General features: G+C 45.6%; 2 protein-coding genes across 2 annotated transcripts; both read right to left on the bottom strand.

Moving 5' to 3' along the window:
• Nucleotides 1-2,484: 2,484 nt before the first annotated feature.
• On the bottom strand, nucleotides 2,485-27,296 carry LOC306637914 (uncharacterized protein C21orf140 homolog). Its single transcript, XM_079100805.1, has 3 exons — nucleotides 27,259-27,296; nucleotides 26,578-26,687; nucleotides 2,485-5,220 (listed from the first exon to the last, which is right to left on the bottom strand). The coding sequence occupies exon 3, from the start codon at nucleotides 4,104-4,106 to the stop codon at nucleotides 3,351-3,353; it is 756 nt and encodes a 251-aa protein (XP_078956931.1). The 5' UTR covers nucleotides 4,107-5,220; nucleotides 26,578-26,687; nucleotides 27,259-27,296; the 3' UTR covers nucleotides 2,485-3,350.
• Nucleotides 16,159-27,290, bottom strand: SMIM34 (small integral membrane protein 34). The gene is made up of 2 exons (XM_079100812.1): nucleotides 27,259-27,290; nucleotides 16,159-17,659 (listed from the first exon to the last, which is right to left on the bottom strand). Exon 2 carries the CDS (start codon nucleotides 17,607-17,609, stop codon nucleotides 17,274-17,276), a length of 336 nt encoding a protein of 111 aa, XP_078956938.1. The 5' UTR covers nucleotides 17,610-17,659; nucleotides 27,259-27,290; the 3' UTR covers nucleotides 16,159-17,273.
• Nucleotides 27,297-27,339: the final 43 nt, after the last annotated feature.

Genomic DNA, 27,339 nt, shown 5'->3' with positions numbered 1-27,339 from the left:
CCTAATCTATTGCAGATGGTCTTAAAAAGAAATCCCAGAGAACAAAGTTTCCTTTGATCAAAGTATCTTAAGATGTGTCTACTCTTACATCCTGGCGATAAAAGGAAGCAAAGATTTTCCTCAAAGAGTAAAGGGGAAATGAGGTCAGTGGCATTAGGTCTAATTGTGGACACATTTGCTTTGACCTGGACCTGGACAGTAATAATATGAGCTTCAGTTTTTTGAACATTCAGTTTGTGCCAGAAATGTAGTGACTTGGCACATGTGACACTATTTTAAAGCCCTCAACCTATTTTACTAATGAGTTAATTGAGCCTCAGGAAAGTAAAGCAACTTGTCCAGAGGACAAGTTAGCTAATAAACTGCAAACTTGAGATTCCAGCTAGGTCCATTCGATTCCCAAAGCACAACATCTGCTGGAAGTTTCCATGCTTACTACAAACCAACATTTCACAATTATGAATGCAATCCTCTGTAACTAATTCAATTGCACATTGAAGGTGGCTTCTTTGATCTCTCTGATTATATTGATGTCCTCTTTGCTCTGCTTGCTTTTCTAATGATTAAACAAGGCCTCAAAGGAATGGAATTCTAAACCCATTTTATTACATTGTTTTGGTTCTCAAACAAAAATAGCTCCTGTTGGTTTATCTTGTTCATCTGATAGCCTAAAAACATTCGATTATTTTTCTCACTGCAAAATAGCATATTTTGAAAAGGTTTTTGCCTCCTCAGTTTTGCATGGAAATGCACTTTTGTTGTGATGTCCGCCTGGAGGTGGTCGTTTTGCCAGCTGATATCTGTTGTGATAAGAAAACCTGGGCTTCGACAACCAAGCTCAACCTAGCAGTCAGGAGCCTGGGTTTGAGATTCTCACAGCCCTGGCAACTTGCTCACGTCTCAGTTTCCTCCTCTCAGAAGTGGGGAGATGAGCATCCACCTGGTGGGATTGTCCTGAGGATGGAATGAGCTCTCGTTGGGAAGAGGCAGGCTGAATAATGGCGCTGGCCAGGAGCTCTGGCTTGCAATCTTAGCTCCTCTGCAAGGCAGCAAGCTACCTGATCTCTGTAGCTCAGGTTTTCCCACCTATGACATCTACAGATAATAGTAAATCCTACATTGCCGGCCATTGGAATCACATGTGAACTCGTTTAATTAAATAAGTAACTGACTCACCCAGACACATGCACAATAGTGACATGAGGTTTGGGAGCAGAAGCCAACTCTTCCTGTCGGGATGCCACACACCCATCTCTAGCTGGCTCCCTGTGTAGCTGTTAGGGTTTATCACCACAGGCCTCTGTGCGGGTGTGTGATAAGTGTGGCGTTGAAGCAAAACCCACTTGTAACCCAAAAGTCAGGCCACTTACTCTTGGACCTGCACAGGGGCAGTGACCAAGGAAGGCTGAATACTATTAACTTTCTCTCAAGGAATTTAAATCCTAAAGCAGATGTGACATAAGAGAGAAGGCCACACAAAAACACTGCCCAAGAAGAGTTGTCTCATGGGGCTAATCGCCAATGGGAAATGCAGAATTTCAATTGGAGGAATAAGATATTTATTAGCAACAGGGCCAAATGATGAACCCCAAAGAGATCCCAGGCCTAATTCCTTGGAGCCAGAGAATTATAGGGAAGTCTTTTCATAGGTGGTCAAGTTAAGAGTTTTAGGATGCAAAGATGATTTTGGACTATTTGTGTGGCCCTAAAAACAGAGAGGAGAGTAAGAGGGAGACACAGGGAGATTTGCACAGAGGAGGAGACCGTGATGGGCCGCAAGGAATCCTGGAGGCCATCTAAGGCTGGAAGAAGGAAAGAGCATGGGCCCTGAAACTTCAGGGGGTGCTGTCCTGTTAAGACCTTCATTTTAGCTCACTGGAATTGGTTTCTGACCTCCGGCCCCAGAACTAAGGGAGAATCTTCCCATTATTTTCAGCTCCCATGTTTATGGTATTTTGTTACGGCAGCCACAGCAAAGTGATTCAGCACCATTAGCCCCAAAGTAGGATCCGCAGCAACTCAACTTCATGGTTCTGAGTGGCTGGCTCTTTGGGGGATGCTCTATCCCCCAGTTAAAAAGCACACTAGGATTCCCTTTATAACAACCCAAAGCTGCAGACGTCTACCACTTAGTTGCCAAAAAAGCACTGAATATCAATTTTCATCTGATGTAGTAGTCTTTCTGAATAATACCAGGAGGTTCAGGAGGGAAAGAAGACAAACAAAGAAAATGTTGCTTTCCACCCTTTGCCGTCAGGAACCTGGTCTCACGATCTTCTGCATAGCCAAGTCTTTCAGGAATTGAATAGAAACTTTCCTAATTATTTCTAAATAGACTTTATTTTTTGAGCTGTATTTTAGTCTCACAGCAAAACTGAGAAAAAGCACCGAGTTCCCATGTACCCCCACCTTACTTATTATCCCACCTGAGTTACTTTCCACATCCTTGGGGTGATTACTTCTGTGGTAAAATTACTGCTGCACATATAGAAACGAGTGCCTTTATGATATGTTTAATGGTGGTCAGGAATTTTTTTCTATAAATGTAAAAACTACAACCACAAATCCTTCCAGCCTACATTAGGGGTGGCCCCAAACTTGGATAGCAGGGTGCGGTACCAACCAGGTGTCTCAGTTGTGGGTCCTGAGAAGCTCCATGGCAAATGCTGGTGACTTCCCGCTAGGATTCTTGGAGTTGGATGGAGGGTGGTTGGGTAAATGGGTCCCACAGAGCTCATTCATGCCACCTGCATCACCTGTCATCTCTCCCCGGCCCTTTTGTTGGGACCACCAACCTGCCTCAGGGGGCTGGATGGGGTTCCATCCTCTCGGATGCTTCTCACTCACCCCCCAGCACCTTGCTGGTGAGGACAGAGGGACAATAGGAAAGAGCATCTCGCTTGGCCGCCGTGTGGATGGAGCCTCTTGCGGATGGCAAGCGGCTCCCTGGGCGTTGTTAGTGGGCTGAAGCTGCTGGACATAGTACTTACTTTTCACTTCTTTGCAACTGCCCTTGGCTCTGTTTATTCTTGGGCCTATGGATTTGACCACACCAGCTTTAACCTTACCCACCCTTCTTTGGGTCGGTTGGCCCTAACCCTCCCATTGACAAAACCCTCAAAGCGGCTTAACACAATAAGAGTGGAGACCCCTAAATTACCAGCAAGCTTTAATGAAGCCCCCAGTAAGCTCAGGACCGTCCAATGTCCTCAGGATCTTCTCCGGCCTCACAGAACCCTGAGCTCACTGCTGAGGTGTTGCTGCTGCCATAGTCCAGAACCAAGCTCAGCAGAACTGGAGGTGCAGACCGTACGTGTGGCAGGGCCTCGCCCTTGTTGGAAGAACTGTCCTTAAGAAAATTTCCCAAGATAATAATTTTCCCACCTCCGAACTTTCTTTGTTAGTGTTTTCCACTTGCTTAGGTTTATCCTTTCAAGCCCTTTGCTAATTAAATCACTCAAAAGTATAAACTGGTAGGAATAGACACTGTCAATGGATTGCAGACAAAACTCTCTCCTGTTATTGATGATGAACCATTTCAGAGAAGACCAGGCTGAGTCTAAGGGGTTCAGGTAGTTATAATGGGGAGGCAGACAGAGCAGTTTATGGCCGTAGGACCTGGCCACCTCTGGGCAGCACACTATGCTTGTTAGATTGATGACCGCTGGGCTGCTGGGCTGGACCTCTGCCTCTCTGTGTTCCGGGGGACTCCTGTCCTCCTGTGGCCCTCTCCCTTTGACCACAACAGCACACTTACCATAGTTCTTCTTCACCACCTCACAGAACTCGAGGAAGATGTTGTCTTCTTGTTTGATACAGAGTTCATCTCTGAGGAACATCCGATATTTCCAAGGCAGCCATCCTTGACTACCACCGGCGTGCACGATACACCACGTTGGAGTTTGCACGGAATATCCATTACTGAGGTCCTCTCCAGTTACCAGGCTTTCTGGGATATCAGTTTCTCCAAGATATATGGTCTGAAATCCATCATACTGCAGTGTCCTCAGGGTTTTTAGATACTGGAGGCATTGCCTCCTCCTGACGCTATCAAATTGACCTCTGATAATGATGCTTTTTAGAAGAGGGTTCATGAGGTGAGGCATTGTGGGGCCTCAAGTGCTTGACATGTTGCTCTCTCTCTGGGGACTGGCAAGGGTGACATGATGACCTCATAAAGGGCTTCCTCATAGCCACACCAGCCCCATAGCTACACTTCAGATTCAAACATCATGGGACACAGACTTGGCACCATTTCTGTCTGGGTTATGTGTTATGGGAATGGAAATTGCTGACCTCAGAAAATGCCACTTCAACGTCACTTCTGTAATAGGTCTGGGACAGAGACTGGCAATCTTTTCACAGTGATGAACCAAGTTTGTTTCCTCCATCCATTTGGTTCTTTAGGATGGAAACACTCACTTACATTCCTTTGTCCATTCCAGAAATATTTACTGAGCACCTACTATGAACTAGTTCCAAGCACTGAGTAACAGTCGTGACATGTCCAGTGAGCCTGGGCTTTGGGGGTGCAGGTCTGTGTCTGTGAGGTTTCTGCCAGCTGCCTGCTCACTTGCACAATCTTGTTGGTTTGTTTGTTCCGTAGGGGTAGCAGAAGGAGGCTATAGCAAAGAGCAAAAGAGTCTCAGTCTGCACACCTATCTTCCATGGGGCTGCCAGTTCTTGAGGTCATCTAATGCCATATATGGAGAGCATTTTTAATTTTATATATTCAGGGCAAAATGGCAGTTTGCTTTGATCTTTAGCAACCTCTTCCATTTCCTTTGTGTTTTCTTATCACTTTAATCCAAGACATTTTATAAATGTGCATAAGGAGCTCCTTCCGGTGAAGATGTGCTTGCCAGGGGGATGGATGGGGTGTCCCCCTTCTCCTCCACCAGGGTTTTCTTGGGACCACAGTTCAGGCAACCCCTGACGGGGTGCCCATGTCATCCTGGGAGTTAGCATGGAGCCTGTGGCCTCCATGCAGCCACTTCCAGAGGCCAGAAGCAGCAGGCTTCAGTCGGCAGTTGACGCCTGGTCATTTTATCTTAGGAGTTTTCCTTCAGTTAGTGGAAACCACTTTTCAGACCAAATTTGATGTGTATGTCAAAGGCCTGGAACGGAGTGTGGCTGCTCCGATTGAGGGGTCAATGGTGGTCCCAGCATCCTCTGCTCCGCTCCCTGGGTCTCCCCATCCATCCCACGGGAACTCGTGGCCTTGAACACAGAGTCAGAGAAACACTGTGAGGACTATGAAATCCAAGGCAAGGCCCCGGATGTGGGAGACGCCTCGGAAGCCCAGGAGGACGAGTAGGAAACACTGTCATTCATGTGGTGCCAACACGCACACACACACATGGTCTTTTATTTTTACACAGAAACAACAGAATAATAAGCAAATATCAATTAAAAATGCCACCATGGAGTGGAGGGGGAGAAAGGGAGTGAGGAAAGAACTCGAGGCTTCTCGGAAGGTCTCTTATTTTATGGTTTTAACTTTGCAAAAGAAACACATCTTATACTTACGAAAGAAAATCAAAAAGGAAAAATAAAACAAAATGATCTCTACAGATAAAAATAAGACAAACATCAACTAAGCTGTTTATCATGTCAGTGACAAAATCACAGCATACGTTTACTCCAAGTGACTCTGTAACAGTGTTTTTATTTTACATTCTCTGGTGGCACATATGTTGAGGACAAAGAAAAACACGAGAAATCTTACACTGTAATCATCAATCTTACCATTAGTAACAATACTGGTGTTATTATTTTGAAACTTACATCCATGTTTAAGGTCCACAAAATTTTTTCAGATAAATAAGTTTATAGTGTTGTTAGTACCCCAAGATTTGCAGCCTAAAAAAAATTCAAATAGGAAGGAATTGAAGATAGTAGTATGAATTCATGGTTAATTTTTCTCTTTGAAAAATACACATTTCCTACCTCTCCCTGCTGAAACGACCTAAAAGCCAAAACAACCCAGTGACAGTGTCTGCTTCTACCCCTATATCCTGGTCTCTAAATATCATTTCTTAGGAATCAGGGCTCTTGTGATTATATCTGGGGAGGGAACTTGTACAGGAGGAAGTGATGTGTCTTGCTCAGCCTGAAGGCCCAGAGGCTGTGTTCATTAGTTTTTCACTGAGAGGCAAAATGACTGAGAAAAACAACTTAAAGCAAGAAAGGCTTATTTTGGCTCAGAGATTCCGGTCCATGGTTGGCGAGCTCCAGGCTTGGGCCTGAGGTGAGGCAGAACATCATGGCGATAGGGCGTGGAAGAAAGTTGCTAAGCTCATTCCACCTCAGAAGCAGACAGAGGAGAAAGGACCAGGGACAAGATATAGTCCCCAAGGACCCACTCCCTCCAGTTTGTACCACTTCTCAATAATCCATCTAGCTCTGAATCCTCAATGGATTAATCCACGGATGAGACCAGAGCCCTCATGACCCAATAATTTCCCCGAATTCCCCAAATCCCCACCTCTGGACATTGCTGCTCTGGGGATCAAGTCTTCGTTCAACACACAAGCCTGTGGGAGACATTCCAGAACCAAACATAACAGAAGCCATCAAAGATACCAGGTCCTGTCAAAAGGATCCAGGTGTCAATGAAAAGGATGGCCAAGGATGTCAGAATGTGAACATCAATAAACAACAACTGCAATAGACTCAAGTGCAATGATTCTGTAAAAATATGTGGGTTCATAATGATACAAAACAGAAACAACATAACCATACAAATAGTGAAAAAAATTAGTCACTATTGGGGGTGACTTTGAAGGGCACCATTGCAGTATTCTGCCAGTTAAGAAGCAGAAGCATTTGTCTTGCCCTTCCTTTTGAGGATCTTTTTCAGAGTGGGAAATGCCAGGATGGACGGTCCAAGCAGATGTCAGGCCCAGGTGGTGGTGTGTGCCTGGCCTACTGGGCCGTGTAGTGAAGGAGAGGCACTCCAAGCACTGTAGTGAGCAGAGGCTCTGGCACCAGATAAATTCAGGGCCTAATCTCAGTCACACTCCTCACCAACCGTGACTTCCCAGTCTGTATAATGGGGAGAACGCCGGCCTCCAAGTGCTGAGTTGGGGACTAAGGAAGAAGCATATACACTCTGCTTGCACAGGGCTTCACCAGTGGCTGCCATCCTTGTAGAGAGGGATTGGCTGGGTCGACAGACCCTCAGATCTGGCAGTGACGGCAGAGAAAAGGAAAAGTGATGTGGAGAAGAGCAATAAGCAAGATAAAACTAAATGAAAGTAAGACATCACAAACTGACCAGTGATGAAAGGAAATAAAATGTCCTCCTTATGGTTAAAGTGGAAGATGTTTCCTTCCCTGCATCATTCCTATTTCTCTATTTCGTCAACAAATCTTGTGTGCCTGCAGGTTCCAGGCTCTGCGTAAATCTTGGAGTGGCTGCAGCGTCCCCTGCAAGGACGTTGTCGTCTTACAGGAGAGAAGAATCGAGGGTCTCCACACAGGGGTGGGAGCCCAGGTGGCCGCTGCTTCTGCAGGAGGAAGTGGACGGGATGGCAGCGCGAGAGCCCAGGATGGGTGGCAGCGGGGAGCAGACAGCTTGTCAACTGAGGCGTGTCTTCACAGGTAGTGACCCTGTATCTGGCACCAAAATCTCCCCTTGAGTAAAGTCTTCCTTACTGGGCTTTATAAAAAGTGCTGGGATAATTTTTCTCTAGTGCTTTCCTAGTCCCGGGAGAATGTGCAGCTGATGGTGGTTTCAGGGGGACTGTGGTCACCATCTTTGAAGGTTTCCCTGTTGAGTGGTGGACGGGCTAAACAGGGACACAGAGAAGTGACCACAAATCAGGGGAGGCAGGAGGGACCAGTGTCTGTGTGAGAACGGCATTGAGGGCGAGGGCACGGGCACCGGGTCACACTGTTTATGTGCTGTCTTCCTGTTTGCTAAGTGGTCTCTTCACAAGGGTACCTGAGGAGTGAGAGGACTTCCTGGTATTTTGGGTATCCTCACTGCTATGGCTTGGATCCAAAATGTCCCACGTTAAAGGGTTGGTCCCTAGCCTGTGGTGCTGTTAGGAGGTGGCAGAGCTTTAGGAAGTGGGGCTTAGTGGGAAGAGGCATGCCCTTGAAGGGGATATGAGGACCCTGCCCCGTCTTCTCTTTCTTTTATTTCCCAGCCACCATGAGGTGAACAGCCTCCTGCACCACACTCCTGCCATGATGTTCTGTGCAGTCACAGATCCAAAGCAACAGGACCAAACAACCATGGAATGGAAGCTCTGAAACAATAAGCCAAAATAAACCTTTCCTTCTTTTAAGTTGTTTACCTCAGGCAATTTGTTATAGTGATAGAAAGATGACTAACACAGCCAGTGTTCAAAATAAATAAGTAAATGAAAAAACTGGAAGTTCATTAGGTTGAGACAGCTGCAGGACCTTGGGATCCTGTGTAAGCAAACCAAAGCTCAACTCAACAGAAACAGTAACACAAAACTTAAACGCAACTAATCAGAAACTACCACACTGACCCTTCACTGAGGCCTTTCCACTTTAACCCATCAACGGCAGATACTCTGACTTGAGATTTTTTTTGACTGCGATTGTGTGAAAGCAATTTGTGTTCAACAGAAACTGTACTTTGAATCTGGTTTTGGCTCTTTCCCCAGGTTGGCAACGTGTGGTAAGATACTCTTGATATTGGGCAACAGAAGTGAGCCGCAGCTCCCAGTCAGCCACAAGATCAAGGGGAGAAGCGCCCCGGACTCCACGGTGTGCTGTGTTGTTTGGCACATGATGTTTGGCAGGTCAGGTGACCAAATGCATTGTCTGGACTTCCGGTATTTTCGGTTCACAGTGGATTTATCAGGGTACAAGCCTATCCTCAGCTGGACATCTCTGCCTTGCCTCCCTGAACACCTCTGGAAGTTTCCCCTCCGGCCCCCTCAGTGGGGTGCTGATGGGCTGCCCGATCCATGGGTTCTGAATGCTCAGATAAACGCATTACCTTTTTACTATGCCCAGGTTTATCGCTGAACATCTGGAGGGCTGCCGAGGGGTGGGGGTTAGAGGGGAAAGGGGATCGGTTACCTGTCAGAACTGAAATTTAAAGAAAAACTCTTCACTACCTTTGAAGTTACCAACACAGTGCATCAGCCCTGGAGGTCATTTCCGGTTGGATAGCTTCCCTGCTCCACTCACCAGAGAACCGCTGTTGGAATGTGTTCTGTGTTTATCCATTTTTTGCTTGGATATACAAGTGTATATATACATCCACAAACAGAAGTTTGATTTAAAAAGAAAACCTAAACATGTGTCATAGTCCATATGCCTCTCCGTAAGTTGCTGTTGTAAGTCTAAGGATCCCTCGTGGACATTTTCCCACGTCAAGACTGAAAAAGTCTTATTTTAAAAATCGTTTGATTGTATTGCATCGCATGGACGTGGCCTGAGTCTCCTACTCTGTGGCTGTTTAGGTCGTTTCAGGGTCTTTGCTGTTTCAAACAATGCCGGGATGAATATCTTCTCCTACCTATGCGAGTGGACGGGCAGATGCACAGACAAGGACAACCCAGAATGAGAGGCCATGAGCCACATCTGAGCTAAACGTTCCCCTCGAAGACGCTGGTGCCGACTGGACGTAGAGTGCACACACTCAGACGCCTCGGGGGTCATTTTAGAGCAGGCACAGAGGTCCTGGGTTTGGAGGACACCATCCTGAAGAAGACCCAGGAGATCCTGGAAGCCGTAGACCGAGCTTCCCTCAGAGACTCAGGTGGACTCTGAGGAGCACCTGTCAGGCCTTAGCCTGGGACAGCAGGTGGCACACAGTGGGGGAAGGTTGCGGCGTGTAAGGGGATGGCCAAGAGGGCTCTGCAGGGACTCCTCCAGTGCCCCACCCTCAGCCACCCAGGGAGAGGCCAGGCTGGAGTCTGGGCAGGAAGTGCTCTTGCACAGGAACGGAAGCAGCTGCCCTGGGCTCAAGCAAAGCATGGAGAGATGATGGCCAGGTCCACTCAGAACCTCCTGCATCTGCCACTGCTGCCACTCCCCCTGCAGCCTCCTTGAGCCAAATGTCCAGCCTCTCCGACTGTCCTCCTCCACCAGAGGCCTCCTCCTCCCCTTCCCTTGTTGCCAAGTCCCTCTTCAGGGCTTCCCCTCTTCTGAGGTTCTGGGAGAGAGCAGAGCCTGGGGAGGCGGGGACTGCATGGGGGGAACGTGTGCGTGCGCGTGTCCGAGTGTGCATCCTGTGTAGTGTGCACGTGCGTGTGTGGTCTGGAGACACCTGGGCCTGCTGGTGTGCACCCAGCTCCAGATGTGCTTCCTGCTTTCTCACCTTCTGAGCAGCCATGAGAAATGGGCATTCTGCCAGTGGGGGGTGACAGCACTGCCCCCAGCAGCCCCCCGGGCCCTCTTCCCACCCGGAAGCTGCTGGAATCATTAGTCAGGGTAAGTACCCGGTTCTCCTCAACCTCCTGTTTGGCTCCGGCGAAACGCCTCTGGCTCCTCCTGGGCCCCTCCCTGGGACAGAACATGGCAGCCACAGGCTTCTTCAGGGCCCCACCTGGAACAGTGGGCCCAGCGGGCACTTGGAGACGTGGCGCGGGGTTTTACAGGATGACTGACGCCGGGGCCCAAGGTGAGAATTCTCATGTTCTGTGGTGAGCTCGAGGTCTCCACAGGCTTCCAGGGCTTTCTAAGGGAAGCCAAGTCGAGAACCCCCACCATCTAGCTGTTTGCACAGCTAACAGAGCCCATGGAGGTTGGAGCCGAGCCCTGAGTCACACAGATGAGGAAGTGAGGCTCCTGGGACCCTCGACTCTAAATAAGCCAGAGTCTAGCGGATCCATTATCAAGGAATGGAGAGAGGGGTTGGCCTGTCACACCCCGTTCAGTTATTCGCCAAGGCAGGCACTAGGCTCAGGGTGATGCCTCAGCCCCCCTTCTATGTGAGGGTCTGGAGGAACTTCCTGTCCCAGACACTCCCAGGAAGTGACACAGCTGAGACACACTTTGACCTACTGACCCAAGTCAGCACTGAGCTTCAGGCTACCCCATGATCTAGAATAAGAGCCTTTCTTCCCACTCCTCACCTTGAAGGAAAAAAAGAAAAGTGTCTTTTGGACAAAGACTTAACTGAAACATCACAGAGCTTTGGAGTCTGATGGATTTAGCTTTGAACCACTGGCTGGCTGTGTGGTGATATGCAAGTTCCTTAGCTTCTCAGAGCTTCAATCACCTAATAATAATAATACCCCCATTCATGGGGTTTATAAAAGGAACACCAGATTGGGTACATGTGAATGCACTTGGCACTTGGTAGCATTCGTGACATTGGTTTTCTTCTCTTCCGACTGCACCTTTGGTGGGCATATGCCCCTCTGCCAGCTTCCATTTCTCCCACTCCGCTTTCTAACAGTACCTCGAGTCTGGCTGGGGTGCTCATCTGTCTCCCGTGAAGCGCTGGTTCTTTGGGAGACCACACCAGCTCCTGCTGAGGCTTAGGCCAAGCAGCACATTCCACTCCCCTGCCCATAACTGGGTTCCGAGCGTGCTGTCACCTCCGCGCCCAGGTAAGTCTCGTGATTCTTGCTTGGCCTGGGCATACAGGCTCTGGGAGTGACCGGGTTACATTCCTGCATTTCCTTCATGATGACGTCCTTCATCTTTCAAGTAAAAATCATCAACACTGTTCAGACACGTCAACCCAGCAGGGACTCAGGCTGGGACTCCACTTTGTTTTCTGCTATTCAACTTCCTAACGCGCTCCACGCAGTGTTTGAAGGGGGCGGGGTGCGGGATAAGGCGCCCTGCCCAGCTTGGAATGGCAGTGTCCTGCTGGTTCACGTACTGAGAAAGACACACAGGACAGGCCTGTCTGGGCCGCGGAGCAGCTTAGGGAAGAAGACATGTGACGACTGGGCTTTTAAACAGCCCCAGAAGACAGTTCAGCATGACCCTGACAAATAATAATTAAACTAATGATACTCTCCAACGAACTTCAGGGTTTGCATGCACGTGGAAGAAGCCACGTCACTAAAAGGATGTGGCTTGGGCTGGAGAGAGAGCTCAGTGGAAGAGCACTTGCCTAACAGGCATGAGGCCTTGGGTTCACTTCTCAGCACCCCCAAAGTGGGGCAATGATTGCAACCCTTATGGATGGCCCAACATAATCTGGCTGGTGGGTTTTACTCCATTAAATTTTCCAGTGTGTCTAACTGCATTGCTAAGTTGATGGTGAACAACCTCTTTCTCTGCTGTCCTAAGGTTTATGGATCATCTTTGCTTTTACCAACCTGCCGTCGTGGTGCCTTGACACTGTCCTCTCCAGGGGACCATTTCTCTGTGTTCCTGACCCCAGCACAGGGTCTGAGTCTTTTCAGGCTTGTAAGAAGCATCTGGTCAGCCACACAATGTCAAGACAAGAACATTTCCCCAATTACATGTAACGTGCCATCCTAGAATGTCACTTTAATAGGGCTGTTGCCAGAAAGGAGGAAAGATTGCCACGCAGGCTCACTCCTCACCACTACAAGCCCAGAGGAGGGCTCTAATACCTTGCCAATGGCACACACCCATACGGACTCACCTGCAGGAGTCTGGTGAGACAGAACCCTCCTGTGAGAGTGAAGTCCAGCCAGGCATGGTGGCTCACACCTGTAATCTCAGCTTGGGAGGCTGAGGCGGGAGAATTGCGAGTTCAAAGCCAGCCTCAGCAAAAGCAAGGCACTAAGCAACTCAGCGAGACCCTGTCTCTAAATAAAATACAGAATAGGACTGGGGATGTGGCTCAGAGGCCAAGTGCCCATGAGTTCAATCCCTGGTACCACCACCACACCCCTCCAACAAAAAGAGTGAAGTGCAAGTCCGGGGTGGAGCTCAGGTAGAGGCACTTGCCTGGCATGTGCCAGGCCCAGGGTTGGATCCCCACACTGCAATTCATCAATAAAAAAAAAAATGGCAAAGTGAAGCTAAACACCTTTATTACTCAGGCAGCAAGAAGGGACAGCCTCAGGAAGGGGACCTAGGACGGGGGCAATCTTATCTGTGTGTGGCCCACACGGCAGCCCAGCTGACGGTTCCAAAGCACACTTCATCCTGGCGTCACGCCTGGTGGTCACGGAACTCGCTGGGCTACAGTGTTGTGGGAGTCTTGCTCTGGCGGGGCTGGGATAGAAGGACTGGGTTTCAGTTACCTCCCACAAACACCCACCTCTACCCCTTCTGTCCCCATTCTAAAAAGAGTTGGTTAAATCTCCTCTTGGTGTCAATTTTACAGCCTCCCTGGGGTTTTCTTACTTCCTGAGAGTTTCACTTCAGCTAAACTGAGCTGGCTTAGCCTGGATTCAGGAAGGCATTTCTGTCTCTGGTACATCAAATCTGCCTGCTGCTGCTATTTCAGCCCTATCTGTCTGCACACATCATTGCATCCGTCCGCTGATTTCCAACACTCCAGGAATTTGTTCCATGAGACACACAACATCGTAGAAGATGAGGGCTGAGGGCCGTGGTGTCATTTCTCTAGGCTGTGCTGAAGTTGACCCTCTAAATTCTTTTTAATCCTTTTCCAAAATGTGCTCATTGCATCACACCAGAGAAGCAAATCATCATGCAATTGATCTGGCTAGAATGTCATGTAGAATAGATGGGGACCCTCCAGTAAACGCTATTTACTGCTATTATCAGCGGCAGACCCCCAGAGGAAGTCATTCTGTGTTGATTTTAAATGATCTCCATTTCAGAGGAAGCCTTTATCTGGCCTGACCTAAATCTTAGGAGACACTTAAGGTAGGGACAAAGAGAGATCAGGTGTTGGGAATGGTGGGGATCAGAGCGCTCTGCTTCCGCCTCCACAGGGATAGTGGCGTCCAGGTCTCTCCCACTCTCTGAACATGGTGCTGTGGCCCTCAGACCTCGCTGGTTCACCTGGGGAGCTGGAGTTCATCAAGTCAGTGACTAACTGCCCTGACCCTCAGTGTTTTTCAGATTTAAGGAGTTTTGTACGGAATGTCCATAACATAGTCGTACCTTGCATGACAACGTTTCTATCAGCAATAGACCACACACACGACGGTGGTCCTATAAGATTAAATGGAGCTGGGAACGTCCTACTGGCCAGGCATGTCGTAGCCTTGGAAGATCACATCACCACCTGCTCACAGTGACGCCAGCGTAAACAACCTGCGTGCTCTGCGGTGTGTAAAAATGCAACCATACAATTATTATGTACAGCATGTGATATGAGAAATAGCCTCATCCGTCTCGTGCTTGCTTGTCTCCTGACGGTATGGAGTGGGGACATGGAGTGACAGACCTGCACACCTAGATTAAGTGAACACACTCTGTGATGCTCCAGCAATGACGAAGTCACCTAATCGTGCATACCTCAGAAGATGTCCCTATCATTAAGTGACGCAACTGTACCTGAAGTAGCCTCCTACCAGTACCAGTTAAAATGGAGCCTACGCAGACCAAGTTCCCATCCGAGAGCCCATGTCCAATGCAGACTCAGACCAGCTCCCCAGAAAGTGGGTGAATTTGGATGGAGCAGTAGTGATGTGGCCTGGGAAAATGTCCTTGGATGTCATGTGACTGTACTGAGTGCCAGCAGGAAGATGGTGGCTCTTGCCCAAAAATGTTGGAGCCCGTCTCTAACTGCAGATCTACCATGACAGTCCTTCCTTGGGGCTTCCAAGGAAGTTTATTGACAAGTGTCAGGGGCCGAGTCTCACTGAGTACTGTTTGAGAGGTCAAGCAACTAGAAATCTAACGAATGATCATTTAACAGAAATAAGAAGTATGAAAAATCTATCTTTTCCTCACAAATACAAAACTGTCTAGAAATACAAAAATCTTGGTGAAAGAAATGATTCCACCACCCACATGCCACATCACACATCTTCTCTTTCCAGATTCTTCCCAAGGCCCACTTCCTTCAGGAAACTGTAACCAAAGGTATCGTTTTGGATATTTTTGGTGGTGAAGAACAAAAAACCCTACCTCTAATAAGCTCTCAAAAGGAATGTGTTAGCTCGCAGACTGAAGAATTCCAGGGGTGAACTGCAGCTTTGAGCATAGTTGACCAGGGCCCTGTTCTCTGCAATTTTCAGTCTGGTCTCCTCTCTACATTACTTTTGGCCCTGAGGTTGGCTTTCCTTAAAGAAAAATGGAAGCAACTCTCCCAGGTTTGGGTCTGCATTTAACCCAGTGAAGAGCAAGGGAAGGATTCTGCGTTTTATAGGACGGAATAGAGTTGCTCTAGAGTCCCCATTGAATTCCTCCTGGCCGTGCTCCTGGGTCAGCACACTTAGGTCTATGTGTCCACCCTGGACCCAGTGAGCGAGTCTGAGAGATGGAACGCAGGGACTGGATTGACCTGGGTCTCTCACTCTGACACTTGAACTGGGGGTAGCTGCGGCTTTCCTAGAAGCCTGAGCAAATGAAGGGCGACTGGCTGAGGAAGGGGAAGGTGCACGCCCAGAGGCACCAGCAAGCAGGACTGCCAATCATCTCACCAATGGTCGGGATCCCCTTACGTCCCAGCCACCCACTCCCACCTGAGCGTTCTGCATGCTCCTTGCTGTGGTGACATTGTCTTGGTCTGTCTTTGTGTCTTCTGTCCTGCCCTGCGGTGTCTCAAACACACGCGTACAGCCCACCAGTCTTGGTGACTGTCAACCAACTAACACTTTCCAACCCGTGGAACGAGGGGGATGATGATGAAAAGCAAGTGAGAGGAAGAGAAGTACTCAAACGAGCAACTCACCCCAAAGCAAAAGCTCGAGTTTAATTCTGACCTTTATGAGATTATAGGGATAACTGCAGACCACAAATAAGAAACACACACATATATATGTATATATGTATATATAGAAAGCAAAATATTTATGTAATCTGAAGAAAAACCAGAGCACAGGAAAATTTTTTTTTTTCCTCTAGCTCTGGGACATCTCCAAAAGCCAAGCTGGATGATCTTCACAGGACAGAATAGAGTTGCTCTCATTGCCGGCTGAAAGGCACTTAGAGAAATTCAGCTAATCACAGCTCCCTAAATTACTCAGTCATCTAAACATGACCTTAATTCTTGGACAAGTGTGTAAGCAAGAGATAACTGTAAAACATTCGAGTGAATTACATGGTGCTTAAAGTAACTAAACCCCAAGGCCTCTGCTCCACCTACCATCGAAACCTGAATCTCAGGGACTCAACTCATAGCAGGGTGGTTACATGATAGGCAGATGGACTCTCCTGCAGAACAAGACCATACAGCCATGTGGAGAGACTGGCTGCCAATGGATTAGTCATTTCCTGTTCCACGATGCAGCACCCCACCACCACCACCCCCAACCTCCACCACCACCACCACCGCCGCCATCTCCGTGACCCCAAACCTTCACCACCATCACAAATACCATCTCCACCACCCTCAGCATCCACTATCATCAGCACCATCAGGACACCAACATCAACTACCAACAGCAGCCTTTACCACCACCACCACCATCCGCCATTACTAACAACACCACCATCAGTACCATCTGTCACCATCGATCACCACTGCCACCACAAGGTTTATATTTTTATTCCCAGTTTGCTGTTCAAAATACCTTCCCAGGTCTCACTGGTTGCGTCTCATGGTCTCAGTCGCTCTCATCTCCTTGGCAGGGTTGGCAGATCTGTCCTCATTCTCACTTCATCTGTAAATTAAGTTCCAGAGGGGTGAAGTTGCTTGTGCCCGGACACCTAAGTGGTTCTTCTGAGTCCAAAACTAGTGCTTTCTTTAACGCACAGGACTCTCAGTGAAAGTGAAGGATTCCTAACTTCTCAAGTGAATGACTTTGGTCTTAAACTCAACGGAGTCAGAGTATTTACATGAAATGGCCCTTTGGGACCATTTATCCCAACTCCCATATATTCCAGGTTAGCAACTAACCACTTAAAGTTTATGTGACTCCACAGAAGTTTGTTCCAGAGTCAGCCTTCTTTCCATGACAAGAACACAGCGCTTTGCCTGTGCCCTGGAGTCTCCTGATTCCTCTAAGCACACTGAAGCCCACACTCTTCCTTGGAGCACAGGCTTTGCGAGCGAAGGGAAAGTGGTCTTCTACCTCCCATTCTCTTCTCCAACCTCAGAAAGCCTGAGATGGACCCAGGCTGCTGGCTTCCAGTGAAGCCCTATCAGCCTGCAGCGTCCCCAGCTCAGAGGTGCTTCCTTGGTCCCGCGCACAAGGGGGTGACCCCTCTTTCAAGGTTCCAGGTAAATCGGAAGCTTATCCCTTCGTCTGTTGCCTTTGCTCTCAGTGGACCCCCTGGGTCCCAGTCTGAGGCCCACTGTTTGCACACTTTGGCCCCAGGCTGGCCTGGCCGGGCTGCAGGACAGTCGTGTTGCTAAAAGTCGGTGAGGAGCACTTGGCCACCTTGCTCTGGAGCTCTTTCTTTTTGAGTTCATAGGTCAAATTTGAGTGATAAATATCTTCAAAGGACTTATCATTCTTCTTGAGGATGTTGCTGGCTAACCGGAAGAGGAAGATCACTCCATAGATGCCGATGATGGTGAGGAGGTACCATGCGGCACTGGTCCCATCCTTCAGCTGCAGGGCCCTGGTGGAGTTGGTGCCATTCCTCCCCTCCATGGGGCCACCCAGGAGAGCGCTGGCCTGGGTCTGGGGTGTCCACTCGATCACTGAGAAACAAAGAGGCCAGATGAGAGGCAGCATGCTGGCTGAGGACCACTTGGCCAAACCTCCCCAGCGAGAGTGCTATCTGTCCCCTGCGACTGCTCCAAGAGGCGGTCTTTATGGCATGGCGGGGGCCTAGCAACAGGTGGGCCAACACATCCTTAAAGTCGAGAGCTCCGAACACCAAGTTCGTGAATAGGAGACATGAGGTCACAAGGATCTCTGTCCCCCAGCAGCTGCAGCTAAAACACCAGCAGGGTTTCTTTGTGAATGAACTATTCGTATAGAAAGTAATGGTCAAAACTAATGAGGAAAATCTGGGGGGAAGAAGGCGATGAGTGAATTAACCTAACCAGAAATTCAAAACTATTAGCCAGAAAATTTAACGTATGTTAAATCATATAAGATCACGGCCCATCTTTGCACAGGGTAAGGGGGCGCTTTTCAGAACCAGGTCCAATTCTCCCTGCCAACTCTCCCCGTGAAGCTGCAATAGCTAAAACAACATGTTGTTGATATGAAGGCAAGAAGACCCGTGGAACAGAGCGGAGAGGCCACCCGCAGGTGAGGAGCTGGGCCCCTGGGAGGTGATAAAAGAGTGTATCTGATCAGGAGGAAAAAGATGGGCCCTTGGATAAGTAGCATTGATTCCTCATCTGTCACCACAGGTCACAGAGAGTCCAGATTTCAAAGAATCTCACATAAAAGACAAAATAATTTAAAGTCCTGGGAAAAAAACACAACAGACTTAGTCCCTTGGCATCTCACACTGGGACCTCCTATCTCAGTATAACAGAAAAATACAGAAGAAAGAAAGAAAAAGTTAAATTCAACTTCATTTAACATTTTTTAAGTTATTGCATAATATAAACTAAAAGGCATACAACAAATCAGAGGAACACTAGAACTCATATCACTAATTTTTTAAATGGCCCTCAGTTCTGTAAGAAAACGTCTAAAAAAAGTGCAAAAGGTGTGGACACAGAGGTCACAGGGGAACAGGGACCTTCAACACAAAGGAAAGCTCAGTAGGTTTGCAAACTACTGATATTTCAAAATCCAGGGTGTGGATACATTGTGGGCGGATGCGGCCCCTGAGTGACTGCTGGTCTCAACATAAATTCATGGAGTCTGCAGGGCACACTGACAAGGTCTACTGACGTTCAGTGCATTTACCTTTGACCCAGCGATTCCACCTCTAGCAATTAATCCTAGAGATGCTCTGGAACGTGCCTGACACAGCACTGCAGTCGGCTTGCTGAGTCCATGGGTCTGCACCATGGAGTTCAAGAGCCACAGATCAAAAATATTCAGAAAGTTCAGAAAGAAAAAACTGCACCACTACGGGGCAGATATGGACTTTTTTCTTGTCATTATTCTCTAAACGATACAATATGACAATGGTTTATAGAGCATGTGCATTGTATTAGGTATTATAATTAACCTAGAGAGGACTTAAAATATACGGGAGAATGTACCCAGGTTATGTGCAAATATTATGCCATTAAAGAATTCAAACATATGCAGATTTTGGTGTCCGTGGGGCCCTGGAAACCTCCGTCATGGAGACTGAGCAATGACTAGGTGCTTAAGGTAAGTCACTGCAGCCTTGCTATGACAACTAATGCTTGGGAACAGCCTGATTGGTATCAGCAGAAGGATGGTTAAATTCATTTCAGAAACTCCATGCAATGGAACTCTATGCAGTCATAAAAAAGAAGATTTTAGTTATTAAATATTGATGAGTTAAAAAAAAAGCTAAAGGCCATACAGTAAGCAATCAAGACAGGGAGTGTGTATGTGTTTGCTTACTGTTGCTGTAACAAATATCTGAGATAAATCAACTCATAAAGAAGAAAGGTTGGGAGATCCAAGATGGTGGACTAGAGGGAGGCTGCGTTCCTTGTCGCTCCATAACTCCGGTTTCAAGCAGAGGATATCTATTTCTTGGTGAGGCAGTTTTTGCTGCTTATTGATCCCCTGCTGTTTACCCCATTTGTCTACTGCGATCATCTGCAGTCTGCCAGCATATCAACGCCTTTTTTGAGTGCAGGTTGCTCACTGTCAGACACCTATTATCCACCATTTGCCTGCCTCTTGCCTGTCCATTGCCTGCCTTTCACCTACCCATCACCCACCACCCGAGGTTCACTTCCTGATCGTCTGATAGCTGCCAGCAGACTGACTGCAGACCGCCAGTGGAGCACCAGCTGCCTGCTATTGCCTGGAAGTTCACTGTTACAGAACCTGCAGGATCCCTCAGCCCGACCCATCACTCCCTGCCTCTGGGGCCCTCACATTGACTGACTGCTCCCTGCCGCCAGGACCTCCAGACCAACTGACTGTGCCCTATCACCAGGACCCCAGACTGACTGACTGCACCCGGCCTCCTGGATCCCGCAACCACACCAAACACACCCAACCACCAGGACCCTTGCCTGACCAACTGCACCCCACCTCCAGGACCTCCAGCTGACCACGTCCACACCCTGAGCTGCAGTTCCTCATTTGCCAACACATTTGGAAGCCAGAGGTGGCCATCTTGGATAATCCTGGAAGCAGCAGCTCCGATCTTTAGGTGGGGCAAATCCCATCCTGAGACGCCTGCTGGAGGCTTGAAGCTCATTGTCAGGTACCTCTCATGCATCAGGCTACTGAACTCTGGGAGGTTTCATTACTATATGAGTGTTATACTGTAGATTTTCTTTCTTCTCCTTATTGAACAATTTTAAGTTTTTATTTCTTTACTTTTCTTGCTCTCTTTTCCTTTTGTTTACCTGTTCCCTCAGAGTCTCTTTCTCCCTTTTTGCCTGCTAACATCCAATTTGATTACACTCTCACCCTTTCTATTATCTAGAACTTCTGTATATTCTTTTCTTATCCCATTAACAGCCACATTCTACATCCCTCTGCATCCTCTTTGTCCTCCATTAGAAACTGCAGACCTTATTGCAAACCTGTTTGTTTTACCGAAGATAATTTTTGAACTCATTCTGTTTATTATGACAATTTTGTTATTGTCCTCATAAGGGCTATTTGGTCTAGGATTGCATAGTGTCTGATTTGGGCACTGCTAATATTGATATCCCCTTAAAGAAAAGGTTTTGGAAACCTATAGGGCCACTATAAGCCTATAGGGGGAAATCTGCAATACCCCAGATCTGCACTGCTAGAGGGGAAGATACATGAACAACATGAAAAAACAAGGGAAGAAAATAATCCAAACAAATCTAGATTCTATATTAATAGAATCCAATGACAATATGGTAGAAGAAATGTCAGAAAAGGACTTCAGATTATACATGATTAAGATGATTTGCGAAGCAAAGGATGAGTTAAGAGAGCAAATGCAGGCAATGAATGATAATACCAATAAGCAGTTGAAAGAGCAGGTGCAGGAAGCAAAAGGTCATTTCAACAAAGAGAGATTCTCAAAAAAAAAAAAAAAAAAAAAAACCAAACGGAAATCCTTGAAATGAAGGAAACAATAAACCAAATAAAAAACTCAATGGAAAGCATCACCAAAAGACTAGACCACTTGGAAGACAGAACCTCAGACAATGAAGACAAAATATTTAATCTTGAAAATAAAGTTGTCCAAACAGAGAAGATGGTAAGAAATCATGAACAGAATCTCCAAGAACTATGGGACATCATGAAAAGACCAAATTTAAGAATTATTGGGATTGAGGAAGGCACAGAGATATAAACCAAAGGAATGAACAACCTATTCAATGAAATAATATCAGAAAATTTCCCAAGCCTGAAGAATGAAATGGAAAATCAAATACAAGAGGCAAATACACAAAATCACAACAGATCCACACCAAGGCACATTATAATGAAAATGCCTAACATTCAAAATAAAGATAGGATTTTGAAGGCTGCGAGAGAAAAGCATCAGATTACATATAGGGGAAAACCAATACGGATAGCAGCCGACTTCTCAACCCAGATTCTAAAAGCTAGAAGGGCCTGGAACAACATATTTCAAGCTCTGAAAGAACATGGTTGCCAACCGAGAATCCTATACCCAGCAAAACTAATTTTCAGATTTGAAGATGAAATAAAATCCTTCCAAGATGAACAAAAGTTAAAAGAATTTACAAATAGAAATCCTGCACTACAGAATGTTCTCAACAAAATATTCCATGAGGAGGAAATGAAAAACAACAATGGAGGTCAGCAAAGGGAGGAACTACCTTAGAGAAAAAACACTCAAAGGAGAAACCAAGCCAAGTTAAAAACCAAAAATCAAAAATAAGCCCCAATGACTGGGAATACATATCATATCTTAATAATAACCCTGAACATTAATGGCCTAAACTCATCAATCAAAAGACATAGACTGGCAGAATGGATTAAAAAGAAGACCCAACAATATGCTGCCTACAAGAGACTCATCTCACAGAAAAAGACATCCACAGACTAAAGGTGAAAGGGTGGGAAAAAAACCTACCATGCACACGGACTCAGTAAAAAAGTGGGGGTTTCCATCCTTATATCAGATAAAGTGGACTTCAAGCTAAAGTTAGTCAGAAGGGATAAAGAAGGACATATCATACTGCTAACTTTTTGTTTTGTCAATTTTTTGAATTGTTTCTTTTGTTTCAATTTCATTGATTTCAGCTCTGATTTTAATTGTTTCCTGTCTTCTACTACTTTTGCTGTTATTCTGTTCTTCTTTTTCTAGGGCTTTGAGCTGTAATGTTAGGTCATTTAGTTGTTGACTTTTCATTCTTTTCTGGAATGAGCTCCATGCAATGAAGCTCAGAACCATAAATGAAGAGAACCATAAATCAGGAAGACATAACGATAGTAAATATTTATGCCCCAAATGACAGTGCATCCCTGTACATCACACAAATCCATCTCAATTTCAGGAATCAAATAGACCACAACACAATAATTCTGGGTGACTTTAACACACTGCTGTCACCACTAGATAGATCTTCCAAACAAAAACCAACGAAAGAAACCATAGAACTCAATAACACAATCAATAACCTAGACTTAATAGACATATGTAGAATATTCCATCCATCAATGAGTGGATTCACTTTCTTCTCAGCAGCACATGGAACCTTCTCAAAAATAGACCATATGTTATGCCACAAAGCAACCCTTAGGAAATGCAAAAATATAGAGATACTGCCTTGTGTTCTATCAGATCATAATGGACTGAGAGTAGAAATCAATGACAAAATAAAAAAAAGAAATTACTCCAACACATGGGGACTAAATAGTATGCTAGTGAATGAAATATGGATAACATAAAACATCAGGGAGGAGATGAAAAAATTCTTAGAGGTCAGTGAGAATGATGATACAACATATTAAAATCTCTGGGATACTATGAGAGCGGTACTAAGAGGAAAATTCATTGCATGGAGCTCATTCCAGAAAAGAATGAAAAGTCAACAACTAAATGACCTAACATTACAGCTCAAAGCCCTAGAAAAAGAAGAACAGAATAACAGCAAAAGTAGTAGAAGACAGGAAACAATTAAAATCAGAGCTGAAATCAATGAAATTGAAACAAAAGAAACAATTCAAAAAATTGACAAAACAAAAAGTTGGTTCTTTGAGAAAGTAAACAAAATAGACAAACCCTTAGCCACACTAACAAAGAGAAGGAGGGAGAAAACTCAAATTACTAAAATTCTTGATGAAAAAGGAAATATCATGACAGACACCACTGAGATACAGAACATAATGAGAAGCTACTTTGAAAATCTGTATTCCAACAAAATAGAAACTACCAAAGACATTGACAAATTTCTAGAGACATATGCTCCTCCCAAACTGAACCAGGAGGACATACACAATTTAAACAGATCAATATCAAGCAATGAAATAGAAGAAGCCATTAAAAACCTACCATCCAAGAAAAGCCCAGGACCAGACATATTCTCAGCCGAGTTCTACAAGACCTTCTAAGAAGAACTCACTGCAATACTTCTCAAAGTATTCCAGGAAATAGAAAAGGAGGGTACCCTATCAAACTCATTCTATGAAGCTAATATCACCCTCATACCCAAACCAGGCAAAGACACATCAAGGAAAGAAAATTTTAGACCAATATCCTTGATGAATATAGATGCAAAAATCCTTAACAAAATATTGGCAAACCATATCCAAAAACATATTAAGAAAATTATACATCACGATCAAGTGGGGTTCATCCCTGGAATGCAAGGATGGTTCAACATCTGTAAATTAATAAACGTAATCCATCATGTCAATAGACTTAAGGATAAGAATCATATGGTTATTTCCATTGACGCAGAAAAAGCGTTCGACAAAATACAACACCCCTTCATGCTCAAAACACTAGGAAAAATAGGGATAGTAGGAACATACCTGAACATTGTAAAGGCTATTTATGCTAAGCCCATGGCCAACATCATTCTTAATGGAGAAAAACTGAAACCATTCCCTTTAAAAATGGGAACAAGACAGGAATGTCCTCTTTCACCACTTCTATTCAACACTATCCTTGAAACTCTAGCCAGAGCAATTAGACAGACTAAAGAAATTAAAGGGATACGAATAGGGAAAAAGGAACTTAAGCTGTCACTATTTGCTGATGACATGATTCTATATTTAGAGGATCCAAAAACCTCCTCCAGAAAACTTCTAGACCTCATCAATGAATTCAGCAAAATAGCAGGCTATAAAATCAACACACATAGATCTAAAGCATTTTTATACACAAGTGATGAAACATCTGAAAGGGAAATGAGGAAAACAGCTCCATTTGCAATAGCCTCAAAAAAAATAAAATACTTGGGCATCAATCTAACCAATGAGGTAAAAGATCTCTATAATGCCAATGAAAACTACAAAACATTGACAAAAGAAATTGAGGAAGACCTCAATTTCTGAGGAAGATGGAAAGATCTCCCATGTTCTTGGATAGGCAGAATTAATATTGTCAAAATGGCCATACTACCAAAAGTGCTATACAGATTCAATGCAATTCCAATTAAAATCCCAATGATGTACCTCACAGAAATAGAGCAAGCAATCATGAAATTCATCTGGAAGAATAAGAAACCCAGAATAGCTAAAGCAATCCTTAGCAAGAAGAATGAAACAGGGGGTATTGCAATACCAGAACTTCAACTATACTACAAAGCAATAGTAACAAAAACGGCATGGTATTGGCACCAAAATAGACAGGTAGATCAATGGTACAGAATAGAGGACACTGAAACAAACCCAAATAAATACAATTTTCTCATACTAGACAAAGGTGCCAAAAACATGCAATGGAGAAAAGATAGCCTCTTCAACAAATGGTGCTGGGAAAACTGGAAATCCATATACAACAGAAGGAAACTAAACCCCTATCTCTCACCCTGCACAAAAATCAACTCACAATGGATCAAGGACCTTGAAATCAGACCAGAGACCCTGCATCTTATAGAAGAAACAGTAGGTCCAAATCTTCACCTTGTTGGCTTAGGATCAGACTTCCTTAACAGGACTCCCATAGCATAAGAAATAAGAGCAAGAGTCAATAACTGGGACAGATTCAAACTAAATAGCTTTCTCTCAACAAAGGAAACTATCAGCAATGCGAAGAGAGAGCCTACAGAGTGGGAGAAAATCTTTGCCACTCATACTTCAGATAGAGCACTAATTTCTAGAATATGTAAAGAACTCAAAAAACTCTACACGAAGAATACAAATAACCCAATCAATAAATGGGCTAAGGATATGAACAGACACTTCACAGAAGAATATCTACAAGCCATCAACAAACATATGAAAAAATGTTCACCATCTTTAGTAATAAGAGAAATGCAAATCAAAACTACCCTAAGATTCCATCTCGCCCCAATTAGAATGGTGATTATCAAGAATACAAGCAACAATAGGTGTTGGCGAGGATGTGGGGAAAAAGCTACACTCATACATTGCTGGTGGGGTTGCAAATTAGTGCAGCTACTCTGGAAAGCAGTGTGGAGATTCCTTAGAAAACTTGGAATGGACCCACCATTTGACCCAGCTATCCCACTCCTCGGCCTATACCCAAAGGACTTAAAATCAGCATACTACAGAGATACAGCCACATCAATGTTCACAGCTGCTCAATTCACAATAGTCAGACTGTGGAACCAACCTAGATGTCCTTCAATTGATGAATGGATAAAGAAACTGGGTATATATATACAATGGAATATTATTCAGCTATAAAGAATAATAAAATTATGGCATTTGCAGGCAAATGGATGAAATTGGAGAATATCATGCTAAGTGAGATAAATCAATCTGAAAAAAACCAAAGGACGAATGATCTCGCTGATAAGTGATGATGACCCATAATGGGGGTTTGGAGGGGGGCAAGAATGGGAAGGCAGGACTGTATAGAGGGAAAAGAGGGGTGGGAGGGGTGGGGGGGAAGGAGAAAATAACAGAATGAATCAAACAACATTACCCTATGTAAATGTATGATTACGCAAATGGTATGCTGTTACTCCATGTACAAACAGAAACAACATGTATCCCATTTGTTTACACTAAAAAAAATAAATTTAAAAAAAGAAGAAAGGTTGATAAAGAAGAAAGACTTGTTTGATCTCACAGTTTCTGAGGTATTCAGTCCATGGTCTCTTGGCCCCACGGCTTTGGGGCCTGTGGCAAAGCAGCACATCATGGTGGGAACACATAGAGGGGGAGGCTTCTCACCTCATGGTAGGTAGGAAGCAAAGAAAGACAGGAAAGGGCAGGGTCCCCAAGTCTCCTTCAAGGACCCACCCTCCCATGACCTAACTTCCTTCTGCCAGGCTCTACTTCCTACATGTTCCACCAGTTCCCAATAGCACCGCAGGCTGGTGACCCAGCCTTTAGGGGACACTAATTTAGACCAAAGCAGTACAGAATATCCCTGGGAAAAAACTCGAGAATCTGGTACCTGTGTTGCCTCTGGGGAAGAGACGGAACGGGGGAAGGCGGTGGACTTCTCACTGTGTGCTCTTCTGTACGGTTTGTACCATGTTCTCTGATTTTCAAAAGGAGATCGATCTAAAGAGGAAGGAGTGCAAGCAGGCACCTTTCTGGTCTCCTTGGTGACGTGCCCCTGGGTAAAGACGCCGTGTGCCCTTGTCAGATGAGAAGATTAAGATCTCAACTGCTGTTTAATTCAAAACTGTGTTCTCTACTTGGGGAGCCAGTGAACAAAAGGAAACAATGAGAACCAGAGAAATCCCACATGATCCTTAGAGTCCTTTACTGGCTCAGACCCCGATTCTTGCCCTCTGTGAACGTAGACATATTCAGAAAGGTCATAGGCTAAATCTCAACCTGCTGGTAGACCAGAGGTGCTCTATAAGTGCCTCATGATTGATATTTGTTTGTTGCTCATTCATTTTTCTCAGAGGTATCAGGACTCTTGGTTATAGGCAGTTGCTGGGATGAGACCAGCTCATTATATGAACTATTGCAATTATAACGTACTTAACCTTTTTCTTATCAAAAGTTTAGGCTGCACTCAAGGGTTAACAGATCCTGCCGAAGAGAAGTGTTATTTTGCACTTGCGATTCAAGGATATGAATGAGCAAGCCCGGGCGAGCTGGGGCTGTAACGGGTACTCACATTCCCAGGCGGGCCTGTCCTTGACTCTCGGGAGGTGACTTCAGAGGGTTGCCCCGGGACGCGCAGAGGAAAGGTGGCCCT

The sequence above is a fragment of the Sciurus vulgaris genome (genome assembly GCF_902686455.1).
Source record: "Sciurus vulgaris genome assembly, chromosome: 10".
NCBI lineage: Eukaryota > Metazoa > Chordata > Mammalia > Rodentia > Sciuridae > Sciurus > Sciurus vulgaris.
The sequence above is the reverse complement of the archived record's forward strand: the minus strand, read 5'-3'. Positions and strand labels throughout refer to the sequence as shown.

Bases quoted from the DNA above. Each gene is read 5' to 3' on its own strand.
- SMIM34 (XM_079100812.1), bottom strand. From the start codon at position 17,609: ATGGAGGGGAGGAATGGCACCAACTCCACCAGGGCCCTGCAGCTGAAG.
- LOC306637914 (XM_079100805.1), bottom strand. From the start codon at position 4,106: ATGCCTCACCTCATGAACCCTCTTCTAAAAAGCATCATTATCAGAGGT.